The 14574-nt window shown below is 31.8% G+C and overlaps 3 protein-coding genes across 4 annotated transcripts; 1 reads left to right on the top strand and 2 right to left on the bottom strand.

Annotated features, from left to right (window-relative positions):
- Positions 1-307: 307 nt before the first annotated feature.
- Positions 308-4045, bottom strand: LOC149902976 (uncharacterized). The gene is made up of 4 exons (XM_090109351.1): positions 3890-4045; positions 2305-2638; positions 1393-1532; positions 308-419 (listed from the first exon to the last, which is right to left on the bottom strand). Exons 1-4 carry the CDS (start codon positions 3918-3920, stop codon positions 355-357), a joined length of 570 nt encoding a protein of 189 aa, XP_089965477.1. The 5' UTR covers positions 3921-4045; the 3' UTR covers positions 308-354.
- A 2030-nt stretch (positions 4046-6075) lies between these two features.
- Positions 6076-14048, top strand: LOC149902974 (uncharacterized). Of its 2 annotated transcripts, none has more exons than XM_090109390.1 (3): positions 6076-6158; positions 9798-10064; positions 13299-14048. In XM_090109390.1, exons 1-3 carry the CDS (start codon positions 6104-6106, stop codon positions 13328-13330), a joined length of 354 nt encoding a protein of 117 aa, XP_089965516.1. In that variant the 5' UTR covers positions 6076-6103; the 3' UTR covers positions 13331-14048. The 2 variants fall into 2 exon arrangements, with proteins under 2 accessions (XP_089965516.1, XP_089965517.1); XM_090109391.1 differs by lacking the exon at positions 6076-6158 and adding an exon at positions 6744-7087.
- Positions 10598-11846, bottom strand: LOC149902975 (THAP domain-containing protein 1-like). The gene is made up of 3 exons (XM_090109171.1): positions 11743-11846; positions 11324-11507; positions 10598-10852 (listed from the first exon to the last, which is right to left on the bottom strand). The coding sequence occupies exons 1-3, from the start codon at positions 11817-11819 to the stop codon at positions 10598-10600; spliced, it is 516 nt and encodes a 171-aa protein (XP_089965297.1). The 5' UTR covers positions 11820-11846.
- Positions 14049-14574: the final 526 nt, after the last annotated feature.

Below are 14574 nucleotides of genomic sequence, written 5' to 3'. Positions count from 1 at the left end.
ATCACATATCATATTGTACGAGCAAGCACGTCCAAAGTGCAACAAGGCGCTTTGCTTGCAAATTGTATCCAACATTTTACACTTTATATAAAATTAAAATCAGTTCATCGTCGACGGGCATTAAGAGTACCTCGCGTGACTCATCCATCCATTATATAGTTATTATATTCAGTTAATTACAAGTTTCTTATATTTTAATAATTCTTTTATTTTATATTTATTAATCATACACACGTACGGGATAGGCCCGTACACATATATTATGATACGTATATGATTTGATATGTTATAGGTGTAAAGAAAAGAATTTTTAAATAACTGACTTGTTATATTTAACTTAATATTAACTTAAATCTACGATGTAGGTGCGGCTGTAGTCGTAGTGGCCGGACACCTCGAAGAACGAAGCAGTGAGACAGCTGGAATAAAAATAAAAATTTAATTACTAAAATATCTCGCTCGCCTTCTAAAACAAGGATAATAAAAAACAGGTCTTTAAACAAGTCTAACTGGATATAGAGTTCAATTGCATTTTGATATAGATATAATATATTCATAGTGTTACCCGGTTGCGATGCAGCTTTTTTTCGTTGTTTTATGTTTTTATCTTTTTTTGAGACAAACAATTTTTTTTTTGTAGTTACTGAATGAATTTACATTTATATTTTCAACATTTCACGTAGTTAGTAGTTATTTACATTTCAGTAGTATAGGTACCATACCATATCACATACATGGTAGGTACCTACATCATCTAAAGTACAGATTAGTTTAACCATTACGTACAATTAATTACCCAGTTTGCCTGTCTTTTGGAATTTTGTTATTTCATCTTCCAAAACATAATAAATTAAAGAAATAATATTCAAGGAAAAACACATTATAAAAACATGATATTGAAGCCAATTATAATATAGATTATAGAGCTTAATAACTTTATATTCGTCTCAACGAATGTTTATAAACAATGTTTTCCTCAAAGGTGATAACGTAGCATATATTTATTAATGCCAGTTAAAATAAATAAGCGTAAGTTTATTAATTATACACAATTATGATACTAATAGACGTGTTGGGAGTAACCGCTCGTGATATTTTCCCCCAAGTTTTCCTGTTTTATACAATACACTAATTAAAATAACCCTCGACTAAAACGATTGTAAAACACATAATATGAAGTATGAACATCAATTTGAAGCTCAATTAAGACACAACATTAAAATAATAATACTTTGTGGTACTACAACTTTATCAACAACTATTTGTGTTTGAAAATCTTCGTATTTGAACATTATTTGACCTAAAGGGTCTACTTAAAGGGCCTTTTGGCAAACAGAAAACTTTATAAAATAGATGACGTCTAAAAAATGAAAATAAACTTGCGATACTTACTAACTCCACACAATTGTGCACAAGAGAGCCTGCCAGGATTGTCGTAGGTTTGGCCGTTGGAACCACAGACTGGGTTGTATTCAGCTGTTACTGGGCAGGTTAGCAAACAGTTCTGTATTTCTGGAGATTGGGTTGTTACTCTGAAATCGTGAGGCATTCATCAATTATTGAATTTTAGCGTTTATTCGGTTGTACCAATATTTAAACACGATAGCTATGTAATACCGAACATGTCATACGGATTTTCCCCGCGTGTGTTCAAACCACATTTAGCTGAGGTCAACAAAAGAAGATTACCTAAGGTGAATCTTGTAGAGTCAAGGTTAAAAATTTATTATCATTATTTATCACAGTTGTCGTTTAGCGGCTCAAAAACTACATAAATAAAAACAAAATTCATAAACAATTTTGGTATCTTCTTGTAAATAAACTATAAGTATCTACTAACTGTTTGATAAAATTTTATCTATTAGGGAATAGATCAACAGACTATTATCGTTTTTTTTTAGATTTTTGACAATTCGTTCGTTCATTTTTATTTTTGCGTGGACGACCATACCATATAGTTTCCGACTATAATCTTTACAATCATTGAATTTACTAGCTGTGCCTCGCGGTTTTACCCGCAGTGCTCCGCTCCTGCTGGTCTTAGCGAGATGATATAGCCTATAGCCTTCCTCGATAAATGGACTAACACGGAAAGAATATTTCAAATCGGACCAGTAGTTCCCGAGATAAGCGCGTTCAAACAGACAAACTCTTCAGCTTTATAATATTAGTATAGATTAAAATTAAATATAACTAGGAATAAAAGCTACATTATTATATGGTTGGTAGTGTACTAGAGTATTATAAAGTAGGCTACGAATTGAGAATTTTCATTTTTTTAAGACGTTTGCCCAAAATGCTTACCCGTTACTTGGGGCTTGAGTGGTTGGAGGTTGTGTAGGAACATTCGGTCCCGTGTTTGGCCTGTTATTTTGGTTCATGTTTGGCCTGTTATTTTGGTTCATGTTGGGCCAGTTTTGATTCATATTCGGCCAGTTTTGATTCATATTCGGCCTGTTGTTTTGATTCATGTTCTGCCAATTTTGATTAGGATAAAAGTTGGGATTGAATTGGTTGTTTGGTCTCCTCCATGGATCAGAGTCGGGCCTGTTCCAGCCATACCTGTCTTCGAGATCCTCTTCACTCGAATCGGCTTGACGTCTGTATCTGAGGCCGCATGCTGCGTAGCTGACCACAGCTGCGGAAATTAAAAAAAATATAAATAAAACTACCTAAGTAGCTACTTACATGAGTAAAAATTGTCATCTCGTGCTTTATAGTGCTTGGACACCTAGATACAGCCTATACGTATACACCTAGACCTAGTATCAATACAGATATTTTTAAAATAAAAATCCACTTCAAACTTACTAATTAGTTATGAACTTACCTATATTACATTATTCTTTAAAATGAAATTGTACCAGTAATTATTTCATTGCCATATAACAAGGTAAGATTTTTTGGATTGGTCCTTTATATGTAAATTATGAATAAATTGTCTTAATTTTTATGTAAATGTTTATTATATTCAAAAGCCAAATGATGTCATATGTTTTGAAAGTTATTTATTCTGCAGGAGTCCTCACTCTTCTAGTGATATCTAATATGCTCGCTAGGTTATAACTTGTGTTTCTTTTTGTGTGATTTTTTTGCACGCCTCATAAGCGAAGCGTTGAGGTGGGTACTACTGTCACTTCGCGCAAAACATCTGATTTTTCAAACTTAAAATGTCTTTATGTATCATACATTGCACTTGTAAGATAATACATACACACACATATTAAGAAAAAACACTATTTTTAACATTCATGATATTTTTGATGTCATTATTGTTATTTAAACTAGTTAAAAAACAGTTTAAAAAAGTTCTGTCTTGGACGTCCGTGTGTCTGTATGTGCGGAGGATTTTCTTGTTAACACGATAGCGACCGAAATACTTTACTAATCGAGTCTTTTTTTTTCTCTTACGCTTGAGTATGCTCAGGAATAGAACCCTTTCATTTTTCAGGGTCTGATTCGATGTGGTTTAATTGTTATTAAATAAACAAAAATAATAATTAATAAATAATTATTAAAAAAAAATTATGAGGCGTGCACTTTTGGATTTTCCAAATTATTTCTTTATGTTCCCTCTTAAATAACCTTTAGATAATAATAATTAACACTGTAAACAACATAAAGCGGAAATTGCGAAAATATTGTTATTGTTATGACCATTTGTACATAACCTGTATTATGTTTACTTTACATAACAATTTCAATTTGAATAATAATAATTATTATTACTTACTTATCTACTTTATAAAGAAACAAAGATTTATTCAAACTTATTGTTAACATCTCACTTTAACATTATTAGAAAATGCTATACTTAATTATTAATTCATAAATTTTCTAAATATTTACAATTAATATATGATATACCTAAATAATATTATGTACTCACCAAGTAATATTAAAACTTGTAATTTATCCATATTATATACACAAATTTAATTAATGAATTAATCGTTCAGCGGTCAGACGCGGTACTGATGTCAACTAGCCTCTACTGTGTTTATAAATGAATCTTGTCTCGATATTTTACTCCTCCGAATGAACCTTGTTGATCGTGCTAGTGACGTATTTTTATCGATAACTATTTTACTCTATAAAACAATGTTGATTGGGATCGGGGACATTATATTAACATCATCCACATGACCACATCATCATTTACCTACTTCCGTTATCGGGGGGCGGGGTGGTTAATAATATTTTATAACTAAATAAATCATCATCTGTTTGTTGGTACTTGTACAGTTAAATAGTAAAAACGTTTCCTTTACATTATCCACGATTTCAAATTCAACATTGAAATTTATAAGAAGGCAAATAAATTAAATTAACGTCTATCAAAACAAATACGAAAACGTAGTTTAAATCTTAGACATTAAACTATTGTACCTAGGTATACCTATCCATCCAGCAACAAAGTCAATAAGCATCGATATTTATAAATAGGTTCCCACAACACTATTCTTCAGAGATCAAGAGACAAACCTATAACGTAAATTCCCGTATGTATTTCTTAGTTATCCTGTTTGTAAAAGGGGTTTGAACCGGGGTTTTCAAAATGCATAGCTTTAATGGAACATCGTTAAAAGATTACTTTTTCGTAAAAGCTTAAATATTCGATTTTAATTCACACTAAAAATAAAGTTATATGACGACATTATACATCGTGTATTCGTGTAGCATATCGTGCTTGTTAGCTGTTGTGTGATCAGTGATGTGCTTACAAATTTTCACTTAGTTATAGCCTCCAGCTTGCTACTTAATTCTTTTTTCATTTTTTTTTAATTTCTCTTACATGTACAATGAAGTGTCATAAATAAATAATTCATAACGTATAAAGAAACGTTAAATTACTTAGTACAAAAGAAATCCTGTATACTTACCAAAATTCAAGTTATATAGAGCTGTATTCAGAAAATAATTTATGTGTTATTGAACTCAGTACCTAATAGGTATAGGTATACAAATTTAAAAAGGCGGTTGATGACTATGGGCCTTACATACATTAATCATCGAAACAGTGAATCCTATATTGTATTGTATATTTTAAGTAAGCATAATAATAATTTGGAAATGGTAAATATTTGTTCTTATTATCGGTATCCAACTTTTAATATAAAAATATTATAACTGACCTAATACATACAACCATCTGTAAAAATTTTGCAAGTCGAAAGTCAAGCAATTTCTAAGATTGAAATGTTTTGTCTACATATTTTCTCGTGTATTTTTAGTTATGATATCCAGATCTGAAATTAAAATATGTTTAGTCTACTCACTAGACACTACTAGGGTCTAGGTATTTGTATTATCACCTCAATTTTACTACTTGGTTGCATATTTTCATTAAAAATCTTTGAGGTAGGTATACAACGACGATGTTGCTTTATGAGTGTCCTGATATGATTACAATAATTATAATATACCATTTAATGATTATTATAGTTTCTTTGTGTTCGAATACTACTTGTAATTTGCTATTGCTTATCGATAGGCGAAAAAAAAACATACAGTAGGTAAAAAATACTGATAGAAGCTGTGCCCGGCGATTTCAAATTTACTGTAGGTAACTTGTATTACAACTTTCATCCACTTTTTTAAACCTCTTTTCTAATGTATGGCAATAATACAAAAAAACGACTATGGCCAACGTTGTTCCTTGGAATTTCAATATCAATATACAAAAAAATATCCAAATCTGTGCTGAGGATTAGCCGTGACTGATTTAGCGTAAAAGGCAGGCAGACAATTTTTTGCTTTTATATTATGTATTAGTAGTTAAGTGTTTGTATTTTGTTCAGCGTATTAATATGTACTTAGTACTATTTAAATAAAACAAAGTAAAAAATAAAAATAATTCCCACGACATGATACATTTCAATATGAGCAAAACCAAGGTTGTTGGTTCTTGGGAAATTCTGTGATGTAGCTGCTGACGTGTTGTATGATTGCGTTGTACAATCACCTTAATGCACCTCGGTAACTGAAGTAGGTACTTACCTACGTCATTCTTACTATGACCATTATGACTTACAACATAATAATTAATTATTATCTACTAACTATATCCACCCTGGTTTGTCATGCTAGCTTCTCGACGTAGATGGTTGCGTTGATTTTCGCGAGCATTCATTTTTATTATATTTTGCGTCATTTCTGTAAGTTTTTGTATTTATTATATGGTACATGGGTTATCATCCTGAAATGCTTGAGGTAATAAAGTCATTTAATTTGATTTTGATCTATACTGGCTACTGTCTTTCCGCAAATTGCAACCCAGCTCCAGGAATCCCTTTATAGAAAGCCAGATGATTCCAGAATTACGGTTTTAAGATTATATTAATCAGTTAAAGTTAACTACATCCAAAATAGTGATAATATAACAATTCCCTATTTTAAATAAAAACTTTATATATTTGTATGTGAACATACCGTGATTCGATTTGTCATAAGAACCGAGCTCACAGTACAAAGCTTTGATAAACTTCAAAGAATTTGACGTTTTTCTCATTAAATAGCAGTTGCATAAGGAGCGAATGGTCGCTAAAACAATAAAGTAGACATGAAATAAAAACTTCCATATTTTTATTCGTTCAGTTACAAAAAACTGAGAAATAGTTGTACTCAAAAATTAAGCCTATCAAAAACATCGATTGAATTTACAAACACAAACAATAAATATTGATCGTAAATTAACAATCGTGGAAAGAATACTCATTAGTCGCTCATATGAAAGGCACTGTTGTTATCGGTTGTACGTCCTCCGGCCGTGGCAAAGGTTATCAGTGGCACACCACTACCACATCCCCCCTTTCGTCCATCCCGAAGCGCGCTCCGAACGCTACTGATACAGTTAACCAATAAATCCCTCTCAAACAACATTGCGGTGTATTCGAATATCGAATAAAATTTAAATCACCGTTCTCTTTTTTTTCTTCATCGTTCTATAGACTGTAGAAATAAGAAAAGACAATAGAGTCAGTTATAGACTGTGTGTGAATTGACAATTGTGTAACAGTTGCTTTTGGACGGTATTTAGTGGAAATGAAAAGCTGGAGGGCATTTTTGTGCATAATAATACTCGTTGGTGAGTCAATAGTTTTTAGAGATGCATTTGTTTCGACTTCAGTGACTACGTATACATGTTTTTCTTTTAAAAGTTAGGGTAGATTTGGAAATAGGGTTACAATACCACAAAAAATCTGAAGTTCTCTATTCATTTATTTCTATGGTAAATTCTAATATATTCATTCATACAAATACATTTATACAGAGTATAATTTAAAATCTTTATATAATTTTCTTTAAGCTCCAATAAATTCTAAATTAAACCGCATACAAGGATGGGCGTGGTAGGTAATCAACTGGTCAAAGTAACTTCGTAACATTCCTAACAAAACTTCCAAAACGCATATTAATTAAACTTATCTGCTATGATAAGTACCAATTAGTGTCCCTTTATCAGCACAATGATGTATACAAAGACAAACACACGCAGCTGTGATGTTAGACCGTATGGCGACTTGCTCCTAGGGTTATCGGGCAACACTGCCGAGAGGTACTGTCTCTACATTATGCGTGCGATACGATGAATTTTGTTGTATACTTTTGGCAATGTACCACACATTACTTAATAGTTAGGTACCTACTTCTGAAATTGTACAGAACTATATTGTAAACAATGGGAACAATCTCAGATTGCCAATAATGTTTTACCGTTTTTTATGTGACGTTACATCTGCATTTATTTAATTTTCCATTGATTTTCGTTTTTCATTGATTTTTGATAAAGATAATAAATTATCTAATAAAATATCTGTAGTTACCTAACATAGTAAAAATGTACCTTTAGCTCTACAAAACACTGGCGTACCTATTGATGCATCATGCATGCCACCAAATATAATATATCTATTGAGATACATTTGTTGATTAAAAATGTTTATCGTAGATGATGGAAAATTATTACAGCACTTTGGCTAAAGCCATGTAATCAAATGGAAACTTCCTCATGAATCACCAGGAAATAAGATAAATTTTATTCCCACGCTACATTCAACAAAGTATGATTTCAATAGCTCTAAATTTATCAAGCTCACTTTATTTTTTTTTCTATCGTACCTACATAATAATTGCCGACATAAAAGCGAGCAAGAGCCAAGAGGCCTTCCTTGCCTCTACAAATGTTCATGGGTCAAAAATCCACCAAAGGCTCTTTAGCCTTCCATACGATATTTTTCAATTTTTGATTTCCTTTTGTGTTATGAGACTGTGTGATTTTTGCTTTTCACTATCTGCATGGAAAATAAATATAGTGAGGGTAGTATGAATCGTAGACTTAAAGGCAAAATAAAGCAGTGGGTAAAGCATAACTAAATATGAAAAATTTGGATAGATTGATGCACAAATTCCATAACAGAATTATCGTTATAAAATAAATGTTCCATTCCATTTCTGAAAAAAAAATATTACTATCTTTGTATAGCACCTTGTGCAGTATGCGTAACAAAGTGCGTATGAACATTAATAAAATAAACATAATATTCTAGCTATTAGATAGCACATACGTAATATATCCATTATCTAAGTCTTAAGAAACTTCGATCTTCTGAATAACCTTTATGTCGCTCTTTGAACGTATTTACACCGATTCGAGCAGAGATTATTGGATTAATTACGGTCTACCTTCTAAGTAGGTAATTTTATTAAACTCATTTTCGCGTAATCGGATATTAATATATTCACTTTCGTTACATGATTTATCTTCTCGGATTTGATTTCGCTAATGAAAAAGAAAGAAAAGTTTAATAAAAATGCAACTATTAGACAAACCTTAACTAAATCAATATTTTAATGTAGAGTCCTTACGGCCATCGTTAAAGGCTAGGAAATAAGTTAAGAATTGGTGAACAGAGAAAAGGAAAGAGTTCCTCCCGAATGGTACAGAACTTATTCATATTCTACTAAATAACTTAGCCTTTCACGCCAATTTCTGTCGAAGTCTGTGTGAGTATCTTCGCTGGTGCGAACTGCTGGTGGAACATTCAACACACATTAAAAATACGAAATTCCTATAAAATCTTGAACACGTATACTTAGGTACCTGATGGCTGATAATGCCGTTTACCTAACAAAAAAGGTTTACTATACGAAGAAAGATAAAATATAATTATTTTTCCATTTGTAGCAATTGTTTACAAAGTATCAAGTATGCATTATCTAATCAATATTAACTTGTAAAACAAAACTGTGCCTATCTAATTGATGCATTCGGCATTGCAGTTGGTCATCTATAAATGCGTAATATGGATGAGATCACAGGAAAAGTTTCGGAGAACAAATATTGTTGATTAGATTATAGAGGGTCACACGAAGTCGGCGACAAAACAATAATGGAATAAAACAAACACAATCAACATTGTTTGTGTTCCAATTATTTTATCGGTGTAGGTATGGAGTTTGACTTGCAGATTTCTACGTAAAATCATATGGAGTGTAGATTTTCTGACTATCACTTGATACAATAGCCTTTTAGAATGTAGACAAAAATTTATAGTTTTTCGTGATTGATTTTAAAACAGAATCTTTATTATCATTAAACGACACCTTAAATTAAATCTATTTTAGAATTTTATAGTATATAATATCATTTATTTTAAATTTATAGCAATTTGAGTGTCTTTATTTATCTAATTTGTTCAATTCAAGTTCTTCAGAATTAATGCTATATGTGTATGTATGTGTTATCCTATACAAACAAATTGCACGTTGCTTTGACACAAAATCTCAACTTCCAGCATTGCACGAAGCGTCCACCGCGCGGCTGCCCGTCCTCAGGCCGATATACATAAGAGATGACAACGAAATCCAAGTGGACCCAGAAGTCCGTATACCGGCGGAGCTAGTCCGCGCGCGGGTGCGGGAGGGGGTGCCGCCGCCGCTGTGCGCGGGCCGCTGCGCCGCGCCGCGCGCCGGCCCGGTCTGCGCCTTCGACGCGGCGGGCACAGCGCGAACCTTTGCCACATTGTGCGAATTGGAAGCGGTCTCGTGCCGTGAAAGTACATGTAAGTTAACGAATGATCTATTTATATGGGTATTGGAACGGATAAGTTGTATTTAAAAGACTCCGAAAATGCTCTGATAAAAAAAATGCACAGTCTCGAATAAAAGTAATTAGGAGAGTATGCAATTTAGCAAATTCAATTCATTAAGAACAACATGGAACAACGAAAGAATGCTCTACGCCTGTTTTAAAAGAATTTGACATATTGGGGTTAGAATGAGCATTCAAACGTTTGATGTAAATGCACCTGCACCGTAACGCAATCATTGAACGAAAATCGATAAAATACGACAACAACCAACGATGTTGGGACAAGACATGAGTGGAGCGACTAACTATTTATAGAGTTCCATTGTATCATCATCATGTAAATAAACTCATCATCTGAGCATAAATATGTTTATAAGTCTATATGGGTATGTGAATGAAACAAATATTTTTACAGTTTATAAGTACCTACTACATGGGTATATAAATGAAACAAATATTTAATTTTACATAATGTATTTTTCGTTTCATATACATATATTTAATTCAGGTGGTGTTATTTAAGCGTATACTTTTCCTTGGAACTTTTACGGCATTCCTTAGTAAAATGGAAGCCTTAAGAAGTTTCGAATATTTTTTCCTCAAGTTCTTAATTTTATTATTCTTCCTTCTTAACTTTTTGCGGCATTTTTCAAGTTCGTTTTTCATTCCAACATTTTGAGGTGTATCCAACATTGACTCTGTATCTAGAGAAGTATCAGGAGATTCGACTTTCTTTTTATCCTTAACCGGTATGGCAATCTGTAAGCAAGATCAAAACGATAAGAATATTACACCAATAATACAAGTATAATAAACTATATTATAAATAAAAGTTCCATTGATTCACTCAGTGCAGTTACATACATGCAAAACATCCATACTAATATTATAAATGCGAAAGTAACTCTGTCTGTCTGTCTGTTACTCAATCACGCCTAAACTACTGAACCAATTTTCATGAAATTTGGTATGGAGATATTTTGATACCCGAGAAAGGACATAGGATAGGTTTTATCCCGGAAATCCTACGGGAACGGGTTTTTCTTTGAAAATGCGGGCGAAGCCGCGGGCGGAAAGCTAGTAAACTATATTATAAATAAAAGTTCCATTAATTCACTCAGTGCAGTTACACACATGCAAAACATACAAAATACTTACATACAATTATGCATTTGACAAATGCTCTTCTAATCTTAAAGTGTTAAATTTTTTAACTTTTAAGTTTCTTACCAATATGCTAGGAACAGCCGTTTTCCTAATACGTTTTATGCCTTGTGAAGTGACATACATGTCTTTGTCCAAAAAATGCTCAGAACAAACGACGCTTGAACTATTCGGCTTAAAATTCTCTTCACACCTTTGTTGACCAACGATTGTTGTCCATTCTGCACATTTTATTGGGTCGCGAGGAAAACTGAAATATAAAAAGTTATTAATGTAACTTTGCATGTTTGCACCAAAATGACACTCACAAACTACACTAAACTATCATTAGGGTGCTTTTCCACCAGAGATGTGCGAGGATACGTGGCGAGGGATGTGTTTGTAAAGAACCAATAGTATCGCTTCAAACGCTAAATCAAGCAATATGATTGGTTCTTTCAATAATTTCCGTTTTATAATCAATATTAATAAATAGCCTTTCTTACCGAAAATACGATATGCCATCCTTTTTTAATATTTTTGAAGTAATATTTTTACAATTATTCAACGAACATTTCGGCATTTCTGTCGCCGCGCTGTGCGACCAGACACGAGCACTCAAAGCCTACCCGAAAAGAGCGCACAAAATATTAGAACGTTGCGCTCATTTTACTCGGACGGACGTTGAGTCTTGAATGTGCATCTATTGGTTTTGTGACACGCTTTTATTATCTTCACCTGTAACCAACTCCTTTAGATCGATTTTGACCAACCTTAACAAATTCAAACTTGTTAAACTAAAATCCTTATTTCATAGTCTTGATTGCATAAAGAAGAAATATAAAATCAGACGATTATCTTAGAAAATTTTAATTATTGATTCATCTTTAATGCCTTTATTTTTATTTAATAGCAAGTAGGTATGAGCGAATGAATCTAAACAAAACTTGAAGGGAATTGAAAGAGCAGAAAATGTTCAAAGTTGTCAGAAGGAAATTCCAAATTACTTATCCCTATGTTATTAATAAACACATAGATTCATATTCTTATTATTATACCTACTAGTACAATGCCGTCAATGCCTTTTTCTTATTTTATCACAAGCTTAATATAGCATCAAGTATCTCCACTGGCGTAAATCATCGGCCATCAAATAACTATATTTAGACCAAAAGATAAATGTAACCTATATTTAGGAGACAATTCCATAAATACATATTTTATTGGTCTCGATAATATCTAAGTATATTTCCTCAATAAATCAGATATGGTTAAATTGTAAATTATAAATCATTGTAAAATATATTAATCAATATAGATATAGATAATTAATAATAAATAATAATTGTCTTAGATTCTTTAAGTATATTGAACAGGAGACAGGGCTTCGATTATTTTTAAAGGTATAAAAATTAAAAATATTCGAATAAATTGAACAACAAATCCAAAATACATTTTAAGATCATAAATAAAAGGCATGTTAGCTGTGCATGTTAGCAAGCAATGCATCGGCTTGAACAAATAGTTATTTTTATTAAAGCATTGTGAAAATAATTCGCATTGATGAAAAATCGATACTACTTCCCAGCTCTCTTCCAGATACCAACAAAATTATAGTTCGTGGATATTAAAGTCCGCGGAACACACCAGAATAAATAGAATCATAATATTTACTAGTCTACATATGGGCTATCTTAAATACCCATATGCGTTAACATAAACTCACGGATAAGTTATCTTCGAAGATAAAAGGGGAGGCGGGTACGTAGTGTACTCGTTTGTAAATACTACTCTATATTGGGGATAAGGTATTGGGTATATATTATGTACCTATGTGTACCCATATTTTAAACATTGGCTTTAAAAAATAGAACACTATCAGATCAATTTCTATAATATTTTTGGTAGGTAGTATTGAGCAATATTTGATGAAAGAAGTGGGATTTGCAATCATATTAGAAAATTTCCTAGAATCTGTAAAAAAATGATCTTCCGTGATTAAAATAAGAAATATTTAAATATGATGTTATTCTTGTTTTTAATTAATATTTAACTTTTTCAGATTATGCCATCACGAGTCTTGGAGAGTGTTGATTATTTACTAAACTTGGTATTTAATCAACTGCGTGAACATGACATCCTTCGTCCATCATTATCATAATCATAATTATAGATAAGTAATAATTTAATACAGCCATCATTTGGCTATAGGTACTTATTAGCAATTCATGCCAAAATTAATCATGTAATTTGTAAAGCAACGTTACATTTGCAGTAAGAAGATTTTTTAAATACATTATTTTCATTAGATGTTTTGTGTAGAGCTACCATATAATATAGATATATGTATAATATTTTACTATGTAAATCTGTGCCATTTCAATGTACCTAAGTATTTTTATATATCTTCTTTCTATTCTAATTAAAATTTTAGATTAAAAAATATGATATTATTAGATATCGTTCTACGAACTATATGTACCTTTCATAATTAAAAATAAATATCTTATAGCTTACAATAAGTAATTCCATTTGTACCTAATTTTATATAACTTCATGCGACAATTCTCATTTTGTGAAATCAAAAAGTATTTATTAATTATGTATTATTTCGGCCTATTGAAAGTTCCTAAATTTAAGTTTTTATACTATATGTGTTTATTATTAGTGTCTGTCTTAAAAGTGTAGTATTAAGATACAATCTAGAGTAAATAAATCCCGTTATTTATTGTACTAAGTACAAAACAAAGAACATTGGATTGTATCGCGACACCAGTTAGTGTATGAGATTTCAATAAAACTTTTTGCTACATTATTGTTATTACTTACTAGCTGCTCCGCGCGGTTTCACCCCCATGGCTCCGCTCCTGTTGGTCGTACCGTGATGATATATAGCCTATAACCTTCCTCGATAAATGAGCTATCTAACACCGAAAGAATTTTTTAAATTGGACCAGTAGTTCCCGAGATTAGCGCGTTCAAACAAACAAACTCTTCAGCTTTATAATATTAAGTATAGATAAGCCTACTAGCTGATGTTCTATCTATATTTTGAAAAAAAATTCACCTAAGTGAGGTTGTAGGTGTCGTCACTAAAAAATATACAAATTATCTCTGAAAAATATGGTAAATGTATTATAAAAAATCACTCGTCTATTATTGATCGGCGCCAAGCAGTCTTAAATGACATTGTTGTTGTTTATGTCTTCAACTCTACCAATAACAAATATGATCTAATTCTCTTATCAAAAGTATGACACTGTTATCATTTTAATTAAGTATATTATTTACATTATCATTCAGATCAGGATGTTTTTACAGCAAGTATCTTAACTTGA

This window comes from Colias eurytheme, chromosome 14 (assembly GCF_061535395.1).
Source record: "Colias eurytheme isolate Ceu_HAF_F1 chromosome 14, ilColEury1 Martin Lab GWU primary, whole genome shotgun sequence".
NCBI classification, from domain to species: Eukaryota; Metazoa; Arthropoda; class Insecta; order Lepidoptera; family Pieridae; genus Colias; species Colias eurytheme.
The sequence above is the reverse complement of the archived record's forward strand: the minus strand, read 5'-3'. Positions and strand labels throughout refer to the sequence as shown.